This window comes from Cyprinus carpio, chromosome A18 (genome assembly GCF_018340385.1).
Source record: "Cyprinus carpio isolate SPL01 chromosome A18, ASM1834038v1, whole genome shotgun sequence".
Taxonomy (NCBI): domain Eukaryota; kingdom Metazoa; phylum Chordata; class Actinopteri; order Cypriniformes; family Cyprinidae; genus Cyprinus; species Cyprinus carpio.
Window position 1 is genome coordinate 16,247,281 of NC_056589.1, and position 18,403 is coordinate 16,265,683.

General features: G+C 36.0%; 1 protein-coding gene across 2 annotated transcripts in view; it reads right to left on the bottom strand.

Moving 5' to 3' along the window:
• Positions 1-3,899: 3,899 nt before the first annotated feature.
• The window catches only part of LOC109080743 (CD82 antigen-like), a 33,449-nt gene continuing 18,945 nt past the window's right edge, over positions 3,900-18,403 (bottom strand). For both annotated transcript variants that reach the window (XM_042775149.1, XM_042775150.1), the window contains exons 4-9: positions 13,128-13,249; positions 10,918-10,992; positions 8,231-8,329; positions 7,767-7,949; positions 6,656-6,739; positions 3,900-5,575 (exon numbers count right to left, since the gene is read on the bottom strand). In XM_042775149.1, the coding sequence (XP_042631083.1) occupies positions 5,498-5,575; positions 6,656-6,739; positions 7,767-7,949; positions 8,231-8,329; positions 10,918-10,992; positions 13,128-13,249 (641 nt within the window). In that variant the 3' untranslated portion in view covers positions 3,900-5,497. The remainder of the gene's footprint in view (positions 5,576-6,655; positions 6,740-7,766; positions 7,950-8,230; positions 8,330-10,917; positions 10,993-13,127; positions 13,250-18,403) is intronic.

The following is an 18,403-nucleotide window of genomic DNA, read 5'->3' on the forward strand; positions in this document are numbered from 1 at the left end:
GAGTCATGTTTTCTTTCTTTTAGCCTGGTCATCTGGAACACCTCCCCATGGAGATCGGCCTGACACTCATGGCCAATTAGGTCCCCATTGTTCCTCAGATCATTAAACTGCTGGACTAGCAGGACAACACACACCACTGCATCATGGTCATGGCGCGGCCCTTGCCTTGCATGGATTTGTTTCGTTTCGAGGAGCTCTACGGTGGAACCCTTGAACAGGGGATGTCACAAAATGTAAGGTGGCAGGTCACTGATGCTGCTAACATTTGTGGGACATTAAATTGGAGAACCTGCTGGTGAACCAGGACACCATGGAGGTCAAATTGACTGACTTTGGGTGCAGCCTTTAAAGTTTTCCATGGTATGTGTTATGAAATGCTTTAATTATCTCACAGAAATGCAACCTATACATAGTCAACATGCAATAGCGATGTATTAAACATCAGACAATATCACTTTCCTGCAGGAACAAAAGTGTACAGTCCTTTAGAGTTCACCATGAAGGGCATGTACTATGCAAGGACGATGACAGTGTGGAGACTAGAGGAACATCCTACAGCCTACGACCGTGACGTGATCAATGTGAACCTCTAGACCAGACCTGGACTGTCACGAGGTGAGATCTCCATCAAAGAACAAAGGAGGACAATTTATAAATCATACAAATAAGATGTATATTAACAAAGATTTTTTTAGCTAAAAAATATATATAGATATTAACTAATTTTCAGACATCTCTCTAGTCTTTTTGTACAGAATGCTGGCAGATAATCTGTGTTTGTCTACGGCCTAAGCCACAGAAGAGACCAATGCAGGAATTGTAATACAGAAGCAAAATATAGGACATGCAACACAGAGGATGAGCTAATTGACTTAATACTGATATCAAGTGTTGTTTACATTTAAATGAGCCTCAACATTCTATGTCAGTACAGCAGCTCAAGTTTACATTTGAAATCAACACAGCTGTCCCTGAAGCCTGATCAAATGTGCAACAGGCTCTAGCAGGGCATCTACCGCTCTGTGGCACAGCCCATGAGGAAGACACGCAGTGGTCGGCAACATCCTTGCAGCCTTGAGCTGAGACTGAAGATCGAGCAGCGTCTGTGGCAGATGCTCAACTGCCCTTCACTGGTGGAGACAGAGCAGCCTGACGGACCCGTCCTGATCACTGAGAGCTTCTCCACAACCAGCAGAAGGTTCACTCCTCAAATACATGTGGACATCAGTGAAGAGCCCGCTCCTGAGAAACCCAGAAGAAAGAAGCCCAGACACTGAGTCACCACAGTGTCACATGGAGCATCCCACAGTGGGACCTACATATGAAAATACTGTATATATTGTACATAGAGTAAGTTTATATTTTGTAGAGAAATTTGTCTGATAGAGCGAGAAGGACACTTTAGACACCAGTAGACTGTCTCTCTCTCTCTCTCTCTGTGTGTGTGTGTGTGTGTGTGTAGACTGTCAAGGACAACTCACTGCGTGCATTCTTATTAGCACTAACTTTGTTCAAGTTCACATGTGTATTCTCTTCATTGTCTTCATTGCAGATGTAAGTTGTAATATTAAATGCATAGTTCACCCAAAAATGAAAATGTGCAGTTCATTTACTCACCCTCAAGCCGTACAAGATGTAATGTTAGGTGAATATTCTTCAGTAGAACAGTAAAGAAGAGTTTTAGCTGAAACCGTGGTCCTTGATGAATCGTAAAATACAAGTCGGCGGCTGCCTGTATGGAAGAATAGCATATCAGGGAACACAACATTAATACCCTGTGGCTCAGAAATATATATTGAGGTCTTATGAAGCTAAACAATCGGTCTGTGCATGAAACTGATTGTTATTTACAACATTATTACCTGTAAACAAGACAACGGTGAAATCCGATTCTTTTCCGTGAACTGGTTCTTTCGGACAGTTTGATTATTTTAGTTTAGATCATAAAGACAGTTTCACTCGTGTATGAAAGTCTAAATGAAATATAGGCTAGTCAATTCTTAAATTGTGAATTTTGCCCAAACATGTGCCAAATGTTTTTTATTAAACTGGGGGGTAAAAAAAAAAACTTGAGTTAGGCATTAAAGGATCCCAAGATGTCATTTTTTGCAAGTTCATTTACAGTCGAGGCTCAGCTTTGCCCTGATAAGCCATGAACCAACACTATTAGAGCTCTACATACGATCTGAGTCAGTAAGCCATGAACCAACAACCGAAAACAGGAAGTCCAGCAGGATGAGGAAGAGGCCCTCAGGTGTAGGGGACTTCTGTGCTGTGGATGAGTTAAACCATTTCCAGGAAAGCCTGTGACGGAGGAAAGAAGAGGATGCAACATACATTTAATGAGCCAACTTCTGCTGCTGATGATTGCTTTCCAACCTCTATTTATCACTCATATGGGGGGGGTTACATAACTAATATCTGAATACTACACCATTAGATTAAAATATATTCAGCATTTGCTCTAGAATGTAGGCCCTCTATATAACAACCTGTGAGTGTAAAAATCACACTCATTTGAAAAGCAGTGCAGATTTGCAAAATGTTAAGGGGGGAAAAGTAATAATTTATTGGATATGAATCTGAACAACTGAATTTGGGTCATGGATTTAGATCATATGCAAACGAAAACCACCAGCTTGCATTCAGATACTGTCAATGCAACTAGAGGCAGATTTCCTGGCAGCGGTTCTGAGGTCACTTGTTCTCGTGACAGAGAGCAAAGCGGTTTCTTCATTTATCTCTATGGGACCGCAGAGCTCCACACGAGGCAGAGAACATTTTCATCGTCGTTTTAAACCACATTTTTTTCCTGCTGTTAGAACAAACCACCAGACCTCAGTGAGAATAATGACTGCCCTCTTGTGGGAATCTGAGGATATATCATTAGCCACAAATAACATTCATAATGCATAACCTTTTAATTATAAATTCATCAGAGGAATTAAAGATTCTGTATATTGTCTGTAATTATTATTAATTATCTTATGAGAAAAAAGAAGAATGATGAAATATAAAACATCATGCTCTCCTTTTTGAAATGAAATAACATGAATTATTATATGATTCAAGTGTAATATTAACATGAACTGTCCCAGTACTACTTAAATGTTATCGTTCTGTAACTGGGGTTTCAGCAGTAAGGAACCTCACCGAACAAGATCTCATGTTAACCAATAGCGACCTCGTCTGGTTACAACTTCCAATGCAGCTCTCAACAGCTAGAATTAAGAAAGATCTTGTGTACATCTGAATATTGCATTTAAAAATTTGGAGTCAGTAAAACTTTAATACTTTAGGAAATTAGTACGTATTATTCAGCGTGGATGCACTAAATCGATCAAAAATGAATGTAAAGACATAAAATGACACCAAAAATCCTATTTTTAATAAATGCCTTTTTTTTTTTACTTTCTATTCTTCAAAGAATCCCTAAAAAAAAAAAATTGCAGTTTTCACAAAAACATTAACTAGTACAACTGTTTTACATATTAATAATAATATGAAATGTTTCTTGTGCACCAAATCAGCATATTAGAATGATTTCTGAAGGATCACGTGAAACTAGAGACTGTTGAAATACATTTTAAAAAACATATATAAAAAAAAGACTACATATGAAATGTATATTAAATATATAAAATCTGTTATTTTAATAATATTTCACTTTAATGTTTTTACTGTATTTCTAATCAAATAAATGCAGCAGTGGTTAAAGAGATTCCATTCACACACACTCACAAAATATGCAGACCATTACAATGCACTATTTAATGAAAGGAAGATAAGGTCTATGAGAAAGAAATGGAGTTTGGTCTCTCATGATGTTACATGAGACTGAAATGAACAAAGAATAAAAGAATAAACACACAGTAACAAATCACAATGGAAATCACACATATTGTGCCAAAGTTTTCTTTTAATCCAACTCATAACCATTGCATAGGCATTGTTTTGTACAACTCACTACATATACATGGCTTCCCAGTTAAACAGAAAATCTTGTATAAGAAATGTAGAAAAAAGCCCTTCATCTTCACTTTACCTCAGAAATACCGTTATCCAAATATATATATAAAAAATGCTTTTCAGTATCTAAACTAGAGTTCTAGGAGACAGCTTCTTGACAGAATACAAAAAAAGACACTTAAGAAAAATAATTAATAAATCTTGAAATATGAAAAATCATGAAGAGGAATGATTTATTTCTCTGTCACTTCTAGGTCTATCATATTACAATACAACTAGCAGTTTATTTTAAAGGACCAAGCTAGAAAGATTTCTTGTCTAAAAGCAAGAAAGTGTTTGGAAATGGCTTTACGGACAGCAACTGGGACATTCTTTCCCCTTATCTTCTCGGAAGCAGTGTTGATTACTTCTGTTCTGAACTAACACTTCGGACAGCAAAAAGACAGACAAAACAAAACTTCCAAAAAAAAGAAAAAATGCAAAGATATGAAAAACACCAGGCTTAATAAACACAAAAGGCTGACATTGTCTACATCAGCTTCAGTGCCAATAATAAACCCATAGACACAAAAATCTTAAAAAGAAGAAATGCAAAGATATGAAAAAGCCTTGCAGAACTTCATCACGCAGAGCTGTTCTGGTTCAGCTGAAATGGGTCAGTATCAGGAAGACTGCTGTGGTGCTGCAGGCTACAGCTGAAGCTAGTCAGCAGGATCTGTTATGGACATACTTGAACAGCTGTTTTTCCCACACCAGCACAGCAGAAGGATCTGTGGGATACGCACCAAACCTAAATCCACATACACACCCTGATCCACAGAGAGATGTAGGCCGACTCACATGTAAACCACAAGAAACGCTACACTACGCCATTCTAGCATTCAGACTTGTCATTTACCCTAACATTCCTTACCCACACCGCACCTGTCTCCGCCCGGAGTGACCCAGCCCCAGGTAATAACACTTCGCATACATCCAGAAAAGCCATCAAGTGCTGTCATAACTAGGACGTAGTTATTCAGTAAGAATAAACCTCACTGAAGTATTTATATACACATAACCAAACTGAAAAAACACAATTCTAAAACAAATAAAAATGATTAAAAAGTGTTGATTTTCCCCTCTTGTTTATAAAAATATTTTAAAATGAGCTAATAGCTCATTCCCATTTCAAACTCGCTATTCACTAAAGTGCTCTCAGATTCAACTAACAATGAAAACCATAAATGCAACAGTCAATGTACAGTATACATGTAGCTATACAAATATAAAGCTATTCAGACCCTGCAGAGCACTAACAAGAAAAGATCACTAGTTTCTTTAAAAGAAAAAGGTACCACAATCCTCATCGTAAAATGTTGATCCTAAACAGGATGGCGTTTCAATGTTTAAAGGAGATAATAGGGTGAAGAACGGATATGTGTATGTGGGTGAGTGGATGTGGTCTGGTCTGCTTTGTTCCAGTTGTTGCTGGTGTGGAGAGGCTGGTGTTTTCTGATGTGGGGTGAGTCTGAAGAGGGGTTTGCTCTCAGTATTTGGGGACTTTGGTGTAATCCTCCTGTTGGACACTCTTGCAGAGGCACATGGACAGGATCATCCCTAAAAGCTGAAGTAAGCAGAGCAGAGGGTGATCACGATCTGCACAAAACAAGCTACCAAGCTAAATCAGGGCAGACTCAGTATAGACTTTGATTGAATATAAATACCAAAGATTATGCCAAAATATTTGGTTTTTGGTCACTAATGCAAAAGTCATAGCACATACATCTAGAAACACACACACAAGTACACTACTCTTCAAAAGATTGGGGTCAGTAAAATTGTTTTTTTTTGTTCAGTAAGGACTGAATTAAAAGTGACTTAAGACATTTATAATGTTTAAAAAAAATTATATTTCAAATAAATGCTGCTCTTTTACAAACATTTTGTTTTTCAGGATTCTTTGATAAATAGAAAGTTTCTATTCATCAAAGAATCCTGAAAAAAAAAATGTATCATGGTTTCCACAAAAACATTTAAGAAGCATTACTTAAGCAGAAAAACAACAAATGTTTCTTGAACACTAAATCATCTTCTTAGAATCATATAATAATAACCAAATAACAACGAAAAACTGAATAATGAAGCAAAAAATCCAAAAATACAACCACACCAACAAAAAAAAAAAAAAAAAAAAAAATTAAAATATATATTCAAATAGGAAACAGTTATTCCATATTGTAATAATATTTCACAATATTACTGTGTTTATTGTATTTTTGATTAAATAAATGCAGCTTTGGTGAGCATAAGAGACTTTTTCGAAAACATAAATCTTAAAAAGCCCAAACTTTTGAATGGTAATGAATATTTTCAATAAAAATGTGAAAAATGTTTTTTTATTATTATTATTTAAATTAGCAAATTATTAAATAATAAAAATGCTTAATAAAAACACATAGTTGCTAATAAAAGGGTTTTTTTACTCAAAATGAATGTAACTGAATATAAATAGAATATGCAATCTGTGGTTTTTTGGTCATTAAAATTTAAAACAAAAAAACAGGTTGGGAACAAGTAAAACAAAAAAACAGGTTGGGAACAAGGCGGCGTTCCATGTTTGTAGAAAGTGCCAAAATAACAGAAATTAGAAAGGAATAACCTTGAATCTGGAATGTTTTTTACATGATAGGCTTTCTAGATTTACCTCAATCACTGCTATTCCAACACAGACTCCCAGAATAACTCCAGACTTCCTTAAGAGCCAGTCCTCCATACTAGACATACAACCCTGCACACAGGGAATGGAGACAAATGAAAAAAGAAAACCCACAACAAATAGAGGGACAAAAGTGAAAAAAGATACGCAGGGTTTCGAAATGATCCTGAACAGACAGAGCTGTCCAAAGATAACATCAGGAGACAAACAGAACATGCCAAACTCAACTGAGGGAAAGAAAGTGAAAGTCCAGAACAGTCTAGTTTAACAAGAAACATTTTGATTTACAGTAACTTATTTGAATAATAGGACTGGGTATATGCTACAAATATAATAGAGTTTCCAAATGAATTAAAATGATGGCATTATGAGAGACAATTCAGAATTGCCCTTTAAATGTAGGTGGCCTGGTCTATGGTCCAGTTTATGGGCAAATATGCAAATATAAAGGTATGAAAAATGGCACGCTTGAGTTTTGCCTGGCATTTGAGACCTAATGAGCAGAAGCACCACCTGTGCCTTACCCATGAACCAATTCATTATTAATGAAAGTGCCAACTGCTTGAATGGGGACTCAGAAATATTGGCATGGAGTGAATGGTTAGCCGGCTGAGAAAAGCTGATATCCAGTCCACAAAGGAAATCCATATGTTGTACTAAAAGCAAATGAAAGGAGGGAGAAAATGTGGCACAGATGGAGAAGAAAGTCTCCAGGTTAGAAAAGTAAGATTATACAAAGAAAAATACTACAATGAAAAGTAATAGCCACAATGGTCAAAGCCAAAGAGTTTAAACCAGAATAAATAAAAACATAATAAAGAAAAATTCACAAATTATTATTTCACCAAAAAAATAAGTTCTTTAATTATATGGAAAACAAAATAAATAATCATCAAAAATAATTTTTTTTTGGTCCATGGAATGGAAATCAATGGTCACCAAAATTATTTGTATAGCAAAATTCATACAGTTTCTGAATGACATGAGGGTAAATTAATAATGACAGAATTTTTTTTTTGGGGGGGGGGTGAGCTATCCGTTTATATAGGAATATGCAGCTGTATATGCAAGTTTGTGCAGTAAAGCTGTATGTGTGTACCGAAGTGAAGACAGGCCATTCAGAGGAAAAAGCTTTACAAAAGCCTGATTCTTTTATTTCTGTGCCATTGATGGATTCGTTTCTGCAGGAACATGGGTATAGATTCGCAGAATTGTTCTTTTGACTGTTTATCACCAAATTCTCCGTCCAGTTAGATGGTCCAGTCCAACCACAGCACTTCATCTGTGAGTAGAAAAAAAAGCAGGAAAGAATTTTATATTACAGTAGAAACAACAACAACAATATAAAAATCTAGGCACATTGGTGCAGAAACCCTAAAGGAAAATAACACGAACAAGCTGCTTGTTAAACAAGAGAGAAAAATCCATGAGAAAAGTCCTAGACACTTAATCTTCAATGTGTGCAACAGATATTACAGTAAGTCCACTGTAAGAGACTGAGGGAATGATGGAAAAAGTCAGTGAGGGAGGAAATGGCAGACAATAGCTGAAGGAAAAGCTCACCGTTCTCTGGACGTAGTCCCAGGCGTCCTCAGATGTCTTGTTATAACCAGTGTAGTTCACCAGAATTTTGTTCACAACAGTGGACATCTCAGATTTCAGCTAAAAATAAGCACATGGAGACATGTTAGGGCGTATCTTGCAAACTGAATAACACTCACTGTATAACACTAACTGTTAGTTCAACAAAAATCAACATTCTTTAATGACTGAAACCAAATAAATATTCATCAAAATATCCGTGCATATTTTCTTGCCTTTATATTACATTAATTGAAGCAAAACTAGTACATTATTAAAATCCAGAGTTGTATTTCTTAACATTAGTTAATGCACTATGAACAATGAATTTCTTTTTTACTAACGTTAACAAAAATTAACAAATGCTGTAACAATATATTTCTCATTGTTAGTTCATGTAGCTAATGTTAACATATGAAACCTTTTTGTATATTTTTATATTGATATTGATATTTTAACACGTAATTTATTGCTGTGGTGGAAAAGCTGAATTTTCAGCATCATTCCTCCAGTCTCCAGTGTTACACGATCCAACAGAAATTATTCTAATATACCGATTTGCTGCTCAAGAAACATTTCTTATTATTATCATCAATGTTGAAAACAGTTTTGCTTCTTAATAACAAACAAGGATATTTTTTCAAGATGTGTTGATGAAAAGAAAGTTGAGAAGGATAGCATTTATTATAAATGTTTTTACTGTCACTTTTGATCATTTTAATGCATCCTTGCTGAATAAAAGTATATATATATATAAAAAACTTGTAATTTCTGGACCTTCTGATTGTCATCTAACTGATAAAACCAGCACAAACAATTTAAAAACCATTCTTTACATTTCAAAAATGTATACATCTGTGCCAAAAACCTGTGATAGCAAATCACTGTTCAAGTGAACATTATCTTGTGAACATCTTATTTAAAGTTCATAGTGCGTGTAGGAGGTGTGGTGGAACAGACTTGCACTGAGGGGGCTACGGCAATGAAAAAACTAAAATGGCAAAGAACACTGCTTATGCACATAGGGTGTAAGAGACAGTTGTAAACCTCGCCCAGTTCTGGGAAATGCAGTCAGCATGCCCTGTGGTGAAGCTTACAGAGAAAACAGAGCATGCCCTAGCACAGACTCCAATTACCTGCTCTACAGGAAGGATAGACACGCTATACTAAGTATAAGTATATAACCAATAATGCAAACAGAGAAAGAGACAGCAACTTAAGTTGAGCATTAAGCATGTGCTTATAAGCTGTGGATAGGCCTGGCGCTACTTAACTAAAACAGATTCAAGCTAGGCTGACTAAGCACGAGTTAAACTCCTGCATTAGAGGATGTATGCATCTTTCCTAACACTACAGAAAGGCAGATGACATGAAGTGCAGAGCAAGAGGAGCACAATCAACCACATCAAAAACGACACCTGTTTTTGTTACTCATGGAAACATCTTGTCATACCACACTCACCCTCTTGTGCCGTAAGGTGAATGTTGTACACCGGAAAGTGAATGAGTTGCACTTCCCCCATTTTAATAAATTAGGAAGTGGAAAACTGCAGTGAATGCTCAAATATTCCTTCAGCTACTTAATTTAAAATACCAGTTTCTACACCGTCGCCACCTGTTAACTTGCTCTGACACATTTCCTGTTACTGCACAATGGTTTAAAACTAAAAGGTTAAGAGATTACAGAATAGTCACAACAGCTGACTAAAAAAAGTGTTGCAAGCTTGTAATGCCGTTGCGAGAAACATCCTTTTTAAACACAGCAGTGATATGCAAACACCAAGTTATCATAAAAACACATCTACATTTACCTGTACGCATTTACAGTAGCAGACGCTTTTATCCAAATCGACTTACAGTTCATACAGGCTAACATTTTTCACCATCTATTTATACTTCTGGGTCATTTAGGAGAAATGTACAAAATATTTACATATTAAAAGTGGTTCCAGATAAACTAAATCAGAAGTTTTCAGATCAGACTAGTGTTGGGGAAGCTACTTTTACACTGTTCTTACAAGCTAATCCTAATACTACAGAAAAGCTGCTTCTTCCTCTTTTGTTGTTTTTGTTTTTTAAGCTTTGCACACTACCAGCTAACAAACAGTAGCTAACTATACTGAAGCCATTTAAAGTAATAGTTCACCCCAAAAAATTACAATTGTCATCATTCACACCCTCGATTTGTTCTGAACCTATGTTCTTTCTTTAGTTGTTAGTCTCCATTGATTTGAAAAATACTATTACTAAAAGATACTATTTATACTTTTTTTTGGTTCAACAGAAGAAAGTAATTTATACAGGTTTGGAACAAGATGAGGACAAGTAAATGATGACAGCATTTTCATTCTGAGTGAACTATCCCTTTAAGTAGGGAATATAATTTTATTTAAATATATATTTATATACAAAATATATTTAAATATCACTATCAGATCTCGTTTAGGGTGATAGAATAGATTGGATATTTGTTTTCTACAGATAAATTTATGCTACAAAAAAAAACTAATTACAATGACAACTGCACATAAACTAATAAATTATAATGAAAAGTGAAAATACATGTAAAAAAAAATACATGTTAAAATTTTTAAATATTAATTAATACTATAATGGTATATAAATAGCACTAAAATAAGTCTAACACTTTCCGAGGTATGGTCACCTACCAGGTCTCGCTGGAAGTAGATAAGAACAGCGGCCGTCACCTGGGCGATGAGGATGAGGAGGAGACAAGTGAAGTACTGCAAACAGAAAAATCAGTTCACAATTACTGGACACTCAAACAAAAGCTAAAACCTCAAAACCTACTATGTCGTAAATTTGTTTTAAAGGGGGCATATGATGCGATTTCATGTTTTCCTTTGTCTTTGGAGAGTTAAAAGCTGTTTGTGCATACAGAAGATCCATAAAGTCATAAAGATTTAAGTCTCAAACCCAAAGATATATTCTTTATAAAAGGGACGTAACATTTCCTTCACACACTTGAACACCTCATTCAAAACACCTTCATTCACAACAACACCCCCCCAAATGTCTACCTCACTGTGCGGGAAGATTTGTATAAACCCCCCCCAAATGTATACTCAAAGAAAGACGACGTAACTTGTATTCTCGCTGTAGTATTGTTGCCTCCGCCGCCACGTCGTGGAGACTATGTGTGTATCGTTGCGAAAGCCAAACTACTTTGCTTAGCCTTCCAAAAGAGGACACGACTAGAAATCAGTGGTTAAGTTTTATTTACAACACCATTCCAGAACAGTTCAACCCAAATATTCGAGTGTGTGCAGCGCGTTTTACAGAGGAAACCTCCCTTAACATACAAAGGGACGTAACATTTCCTTCACACACTTGAGGAAATCAGCCAATCACAATGCACTGGATAGCTGGCCAATCAGAGCACACCGCGCTTTTCAGACCAATGAGCTTTGTAAAAATCAACGTGTTTCAGAAGGTGGGGCATAGAGGAGCAACAATAATGTATGGTACATGTTAAATAATGTGTTTTTTTTAACCTTAAACCATGTAAAGACATTGCATTACACCAAATACAAAAAATAATGTTCTTTTTTAGCAACATCATATGACACCTTTAAATATCCTTTAATTTATATCTTATTGTCATTAGAGATCAGACAAACATGTTCACTTGTTTACTGGACATTAACAAACTTACAACACTGCGTGATTACATAAAGCACATGAAAAGTGTGACAGCTAGTTAACTTTGTTTTCTAAATGGGTCAAACAGTTTAACAAAGACCCTTGCTGACCGTTAAGCTTATCCAGTGATCTAGCAGGTACTAATATGGCCCCCAGTTCTTGCACGGACATCCCCTAAATCTCACTGACTTATCCCTGCCCCTCCAGCTCAGTAAATCCAGCAGAATTAACCTCAGAGAGCCATTTCAAACTAACTCTTTATCATGCTAATGGAGAAGACTCCCTCAGCAGACGCTCTGGGCACGCATAATTCTGGGCTTGCTGTGACTGTGATTACCACAGCATAGCAGCACCTCTATACCTGACAGCTTCTGTCAATGGTCCAGTGCTCAGTGAAGTTTTTCTGAAAAAGTGTCAAACCTAAAGCTATTAACACTGTTATAGTATAAATACTGTATAAATACTGACCAAAAAGAATCTTAAAATAATTTGACCGAATATGGTTAGAAGCTAAATATCATGTTTATTAATAGCCCAGAGAACAGAATGAGCTGGCTCTGATGTAGTCAGCAGTTAATTATATATAAATAAATATGCAAAATAAAATAAAATAATAGCCCTGAGACCAAAACGAGCTGGATTTATTTGTAGTTAGCAGTAGTATTATATAAATAAAATACACTATATATATTTTTTTTTACATTAATTTAATTACATTTAAATAAAAAGACCAAAAAGAGCTGGCTTTGGTGTAGTCAGCAGTAATATTATATATAAATAAATATGCAAAATAAAATAAAATAAAATAATAGCCCAGAGACCAAAACAAGCTGGATTTGACATAGTTAACAGTAGTATTATATAAATAAAATACACTATAAAAACAATTACATTAAATTAAATTTAAATTAAATAAAAAGACCAAAAAGAGTTGGCTTTGGTGTAGTCAGCAGTAATATTATATCTAAATAAATATGCACTATTAAAAAAAAATACAAAAAATAAAATTATAATAGCCCAGAGACCAAAATGCATGGGCTTTGATGTAGTCAGAAGTAATATTATGTATATAAATAAATATGCACTATAAAAAATAAAGAATAATAAAATGAAATAATTTACATTACAAATTGTTTTTTTTATAAAATAGAATAATAAAATAAAAATTAAATTAAATTATTATATTAAAAAATTTAATTCTCCATAAATCACTTACCAGTCCAAGCAGGCAGCGGACCTCATAAATGGCACCGATGCAACCCAGGAAGCCCATAAGCATGGACAGAGATCCAATCCCAATTAAGATGTAGGCTCCAACTTTCAGCGATTTGGACTCATCTACATGGACGACAAAGACAGAAAACAACAGTCACACTCTCTGACAAGGCCAAATTAATAGAAAAGGTACAAAAAGAAAAAAAAAAAACCTTCAGATGTTTAGATGCGAAAATAAATCAAGATCATCATGAATCAAGATTATTATCTGATTTAACACCACAAACAACAATTAAAACCTCACTAGCAAAAACAGCCTTAACTTAAAGTTTAAGCTGTCATGCAGCAGAGGTGGGTGGTGCAACTCAGAACAGCAGGAGCAGAGGCTGAAAATGAGACTGAGGTTTAGAGGGTGGTTGTGAAGGAAGGGGAAGGGTACATGACAGATTTTCAGAGCTCATTTCTTTCTCTTCAGCAGCTACATAGCAGTATTGCACCAGGCTTTGCAGCTCAATTTCAGATGTATACAGAGGAAGACGTCACTTTGACATGAATATACAGTCTAAAAAAGGTGATGGTGCAGTAAGTGAAAATATTCACCATGTCATAACGCTTCTCTTACCAAAATACTTAATCAATATTTTTAAACAATGTGACCTAGAAGTATGCAGACTTTTTGATGCATCTAATAATGGTATTCACAAGGCTTTCAGACTGATCAAAACTCATTTCACTATTTAAGCAAAAGGAAGTAAAGGGCTGAACAAACTATCACTTATATCAGTATGGCTAACACCCACAAAACACAACAAACCATCTAGGCTTCTATAGCTGCTCACTATATAAATGTGGTTTTAAAATTAGTCGTGTGAATTTTTGTCATCATGAATTCTAATGTCTAAGTCTCTTATTAAAGTGGTACAGCGGTTGGTGCTGAGCTGTGCTTATGTGGGTAACACAAGTTGTTCATACCATTCTTACCTACATAAGAATCAGTAGCATGTGAATAATTAAAGACCTGAAACTAGCAGTCAAGAGAGTGAAAAGTATAATCTGCACAGCGCAGACAATCAGTTGGAGCTTCCTGCAATTCAAAACAGAAATGAGTTTGGCTGCTCATAATTGTTCGTGAAGATTCTTTAATAGATAAACAGTGCAAAAACAAGTGGCTTGTGGCTCTGAAGAACCATCAAGTCTTCTATAACCACGTGATCCTCAAACAAACATCACAATTTAACATACTCATTTAGTGCAATTTTATATATATATATATATATATATATATATATATATATATATATATATATATATATATATATATATATATATATATATATATATTTTTTTTTTTTTTTTAATTGTGTTTTATGACAGACAGATAGACAGACAGACAGAGACTATCGTTCAAAAGTAAGATCAGTAAAAAAAAATCTGAAGTTTTTAAAGTCTCTTATGCTAATCAAGGCCGCATTTAATCAAAAACACAGTAAAAAACAGTAATATTGTGCAATATTATTAAAATAATGGTTTTGTATTTTATTCTAATTTATTCATGTGATGGCAAAGCTGAATTTTCATCAGCCATTACTACAGCCTTCAGTGTCACATGATTCTTCAGAAATCATTCTAACATGCTGATTTATTACAGTTGTGCTACTTAATTTGTATTATTTATTATTATTTTATTTTTTTAAACCTGTGATACTTTCTTGATTCTTTGATGAATAAAAAGTCAAAAAGAACAGCATTTATTCAAAATATAAATCTTTTATAACAATACAAGTGTTTAATATCACTTTTTATCAATTTAAAGGGGTCATATGATGCGATTTCAAGTTTTCCTTTCTCTTTGAAGTGTTACAAGCTTCTCGCTGTTGCTGCCAGCGCCATGTTTTGGAGACGCGGTTTCGTTGTGAAAGCGAAAATACTTTGTTTGGCCTTCCAAAAGAGGACATGACTAGAAACCAGTGGTTAAGTTGTATTTACAACACTCGCTACAGAACTCAGTGGTTAAGTTGTATTTACAACACTGTTCCAGAACATGGGCAGTGTTCGACGTGAAATGATTTTAATGACCATCACATTAAACTGAGAAATAATACCACAACCCCAGATATAATAACACAAAGCCTGCGAGTACGTTTACATATGTAAAGGATTTGCCACTGAAATGATTTGTTGCCTTTTGCCGCACTGAAATGATTCAAATGTGAGTTTTGAGCAGTGTAGAGTTAGCGGTTCTCAATGTCCAGTCCTCGCGACCCCCTTAGATTCTCTCTGCACACAACACGAGACCGTTTGTATGCTTCTCCTTATCGGCAACTCTCAATATGGCGCAGCAGAACAGTTCTCCATTTGTTCTATTAGAATGTAAGTGCCCTGCGAAGTGGACATCACAGGGCTATATTCGGCCATGATTCCAGTCACGAAGAAAACTTTTACAAACAACAAGCTCCAACATTTTGAAGGAGAACGTATATGTTCGCATCCAAAGTGCATTGAAGTGAGCGAGACGTGCCGAAAGGTATAAGATTTCACACATTTACATATGTAAAAAATTTCACAATTGCAAATCCGTGAAGAATTAATGAATTTCCCGAAGGTTCAATGTGCGAATGAAATGTTCCCGAAGTCAAGTAAAACCTTCAACAGATTTCCCCTGCTCAGGGAGTAGGGAGCAATAAACACTGTGTAGGGACCATGTCAATGGGAACACAGTTCATGCACGGAGCTCACTTATAACGAGCTAAATATCTGAATCAGGTGTGTTAATAAAGAGAGCAGGGCTCTAGAGTGCGACCAATTTGGTTGCACATGTGACCTAATTTCTCAATGGTACAGCTAAAAAAAAAACAGAGGTCGCACGCGCAGGTGCAAATAGTTTGTCAGCCGTTTAACAACACCAAAGCACTCCGCGACTCTGAAAGTCTCCCTGTGGTTTAACAACACTAAAGCCCTTCATTTCAGCCCGATCCCGACGGACCCTGACTTTTTTAAGGCCCTCGAGCCGGGCTTTGGGATAATTTTCACGTCATAGATCAGACTCTAAAATAGCAACAAGTTAGTCTAGAGCCCTGGAGAGACACGCAAAATATGCAGAGCTGGGAGGTGCGAGGACTGGAAATGAGAACCGCTGGTTCTAGTCTACAGTACAGCTTGTTGATTGTTAATTTTTATTAAAAATCCTGGAAAAAAGAAAATGCTAGATGTCATTTTTATATAGTCTTTTATTTAATTTTTTTTATTAATCAGCATATCATGTTTCTTATTGATTGATAGCCCTAACAGTAAAATATTCACAGTTTTTCTTACAATACCCAGTCTGTCAGTACATACGTTCATCTAAAACATGAGGTTATTTTGATCTGGTACGACCTTAATAGCAAAACTGTGACATCACGGTTGTGACAGATATTTTGTTTTATAAACTGAGAATAATAAATGGTCAGTAGATTAGCTATCAACTCAAGCAAGAATTCTGCGTCACATTTCTAAACATATGTTTCCTGCCTAAAGCATAGCATCCGTCTGAGGGTACATTCAGAATTTCCACAACCTCACTGTGTGTTTGCTCATAGTTGCTACGATGTTCTCAAGGTACAAACACTCATCTACATCTGCAAAAATTCAGTCCCAACAGCCCTGGCAGCAGTTTCTACTGGAAAAAATTATCTTGGAAGGGATACAATTTAATACCACCAGCCAAAACCATTTGCTTGCGAACATTTGATGATATGAAATGCTATGAAAGGTAAATACAACAAAGAATTAGATATTTTATTTGTCATTAATAGTGAAGAGCAAGTATTTATTTCTTAAATTAAACGTACAACTTTAGGACCCTGCACATAGTTGAACAAACTTGCCTCTGAGGCTCCAAACAACCAAACATGCTGTAACATGTTCTGGGTGTTCAGCTGTATAACTCTATTTCACAAATGAATGTGCTATTTGAAACCTTTATGTAAAGAATAGCGGTGAGATCACAACAATCTGGATAATGAGAAAATTCCTAAGACTCCCTTTTATAGCCATGCAGTTGTGTGGAAGTCTATAAAAAAAACAACATGGGAGGAAGGGAAGAAAATACACCCGTTATTTTCATGCTCAACAGGGCCCTAACCTACTGACTAACAAAGTCTACAAACAAAGTCCTTCTGCAGCACAGCGTGGGAGCGACCATGACAGGACCCTCAGAGTAAAGCGCAGGACTACTGGACCTTGTGTTAGCAAAAAGCCAAAGGCAAAGTTGAGGGTCTCAAAGTATGAGGATATCCTAAGACATTCTCTGCTATCTCCAGAGGAACAGCTGAATCTGAAAAAAACAATGCTTCTAAAATGGTCATGATAACAGAGGGCTGCGCCAGGCACGACGCAAGTGTTTTTTGCTAGTTTCACCCCGATGCAATTATCATTTTCTTGTCCTGCACCACGCTGTTTAAATAGCAAATGCATTTGTGCCCATTTGTGCACCCATGGGCATGCTGGTCTGAAAACAATGTGTGTTCAGGCGCATTGTTGGCGCTTTGCTATTTTGAGGCAAATGAAATAAGACCATGCCTTTGACCAACAGCAACCTGGTCTAAAGTCAATGGCGCAATATTTATTTATTTTTTATTTTTTGTTAATTATACAGCACATTGTTAATATAATTATTACACACACTGGGACGCGCAGCAGCACACAAACATGGCAAATATTAAAAATGAAAGGAATACAATTTAAAAGATTATTATTGTGTCCTGTTGATGGTCTCCTCGCGCGCTTTAACCTCACGAACGAGCAGATCCTTTCCTCTCTGGAGAAGCATTCAGTCTTTCCTCTTGCAAATTCTGCCATGTAAATAGCGAATCGGCCATGGCGCGAGCACAACTGTACTTTAAACCAATGGGAGATGAGACTCTGATTGGTTTATTGCACGTTACTCCCAAAACACACCCATGACTCATTAAGAGAACAGCTACAACCCTTTTGGACCATGCGCCCGGCATGCCGACCATTTTTCCCATTGTTAAACTATCAAAAGTGGATTCGGACACACCCTAAGTGCACTTGCACCAGTGATATCTGGAGACGCTGGAATATATAAACAAAGAACAGATGTAAAATATGAGGGGAGATGAGAAAGGAAAGAATGGCAGTGTGACTAGCTTGGCAAACAATTTTAAAACTGGTCAACTTCACAGAAATATTGCCCTGCAGTCACTTAACAAAGCATGTGTTATACATAGACTTCTGTAAACCTCCATCTTGACTGAGGGAATTGGTTTGGTGGCT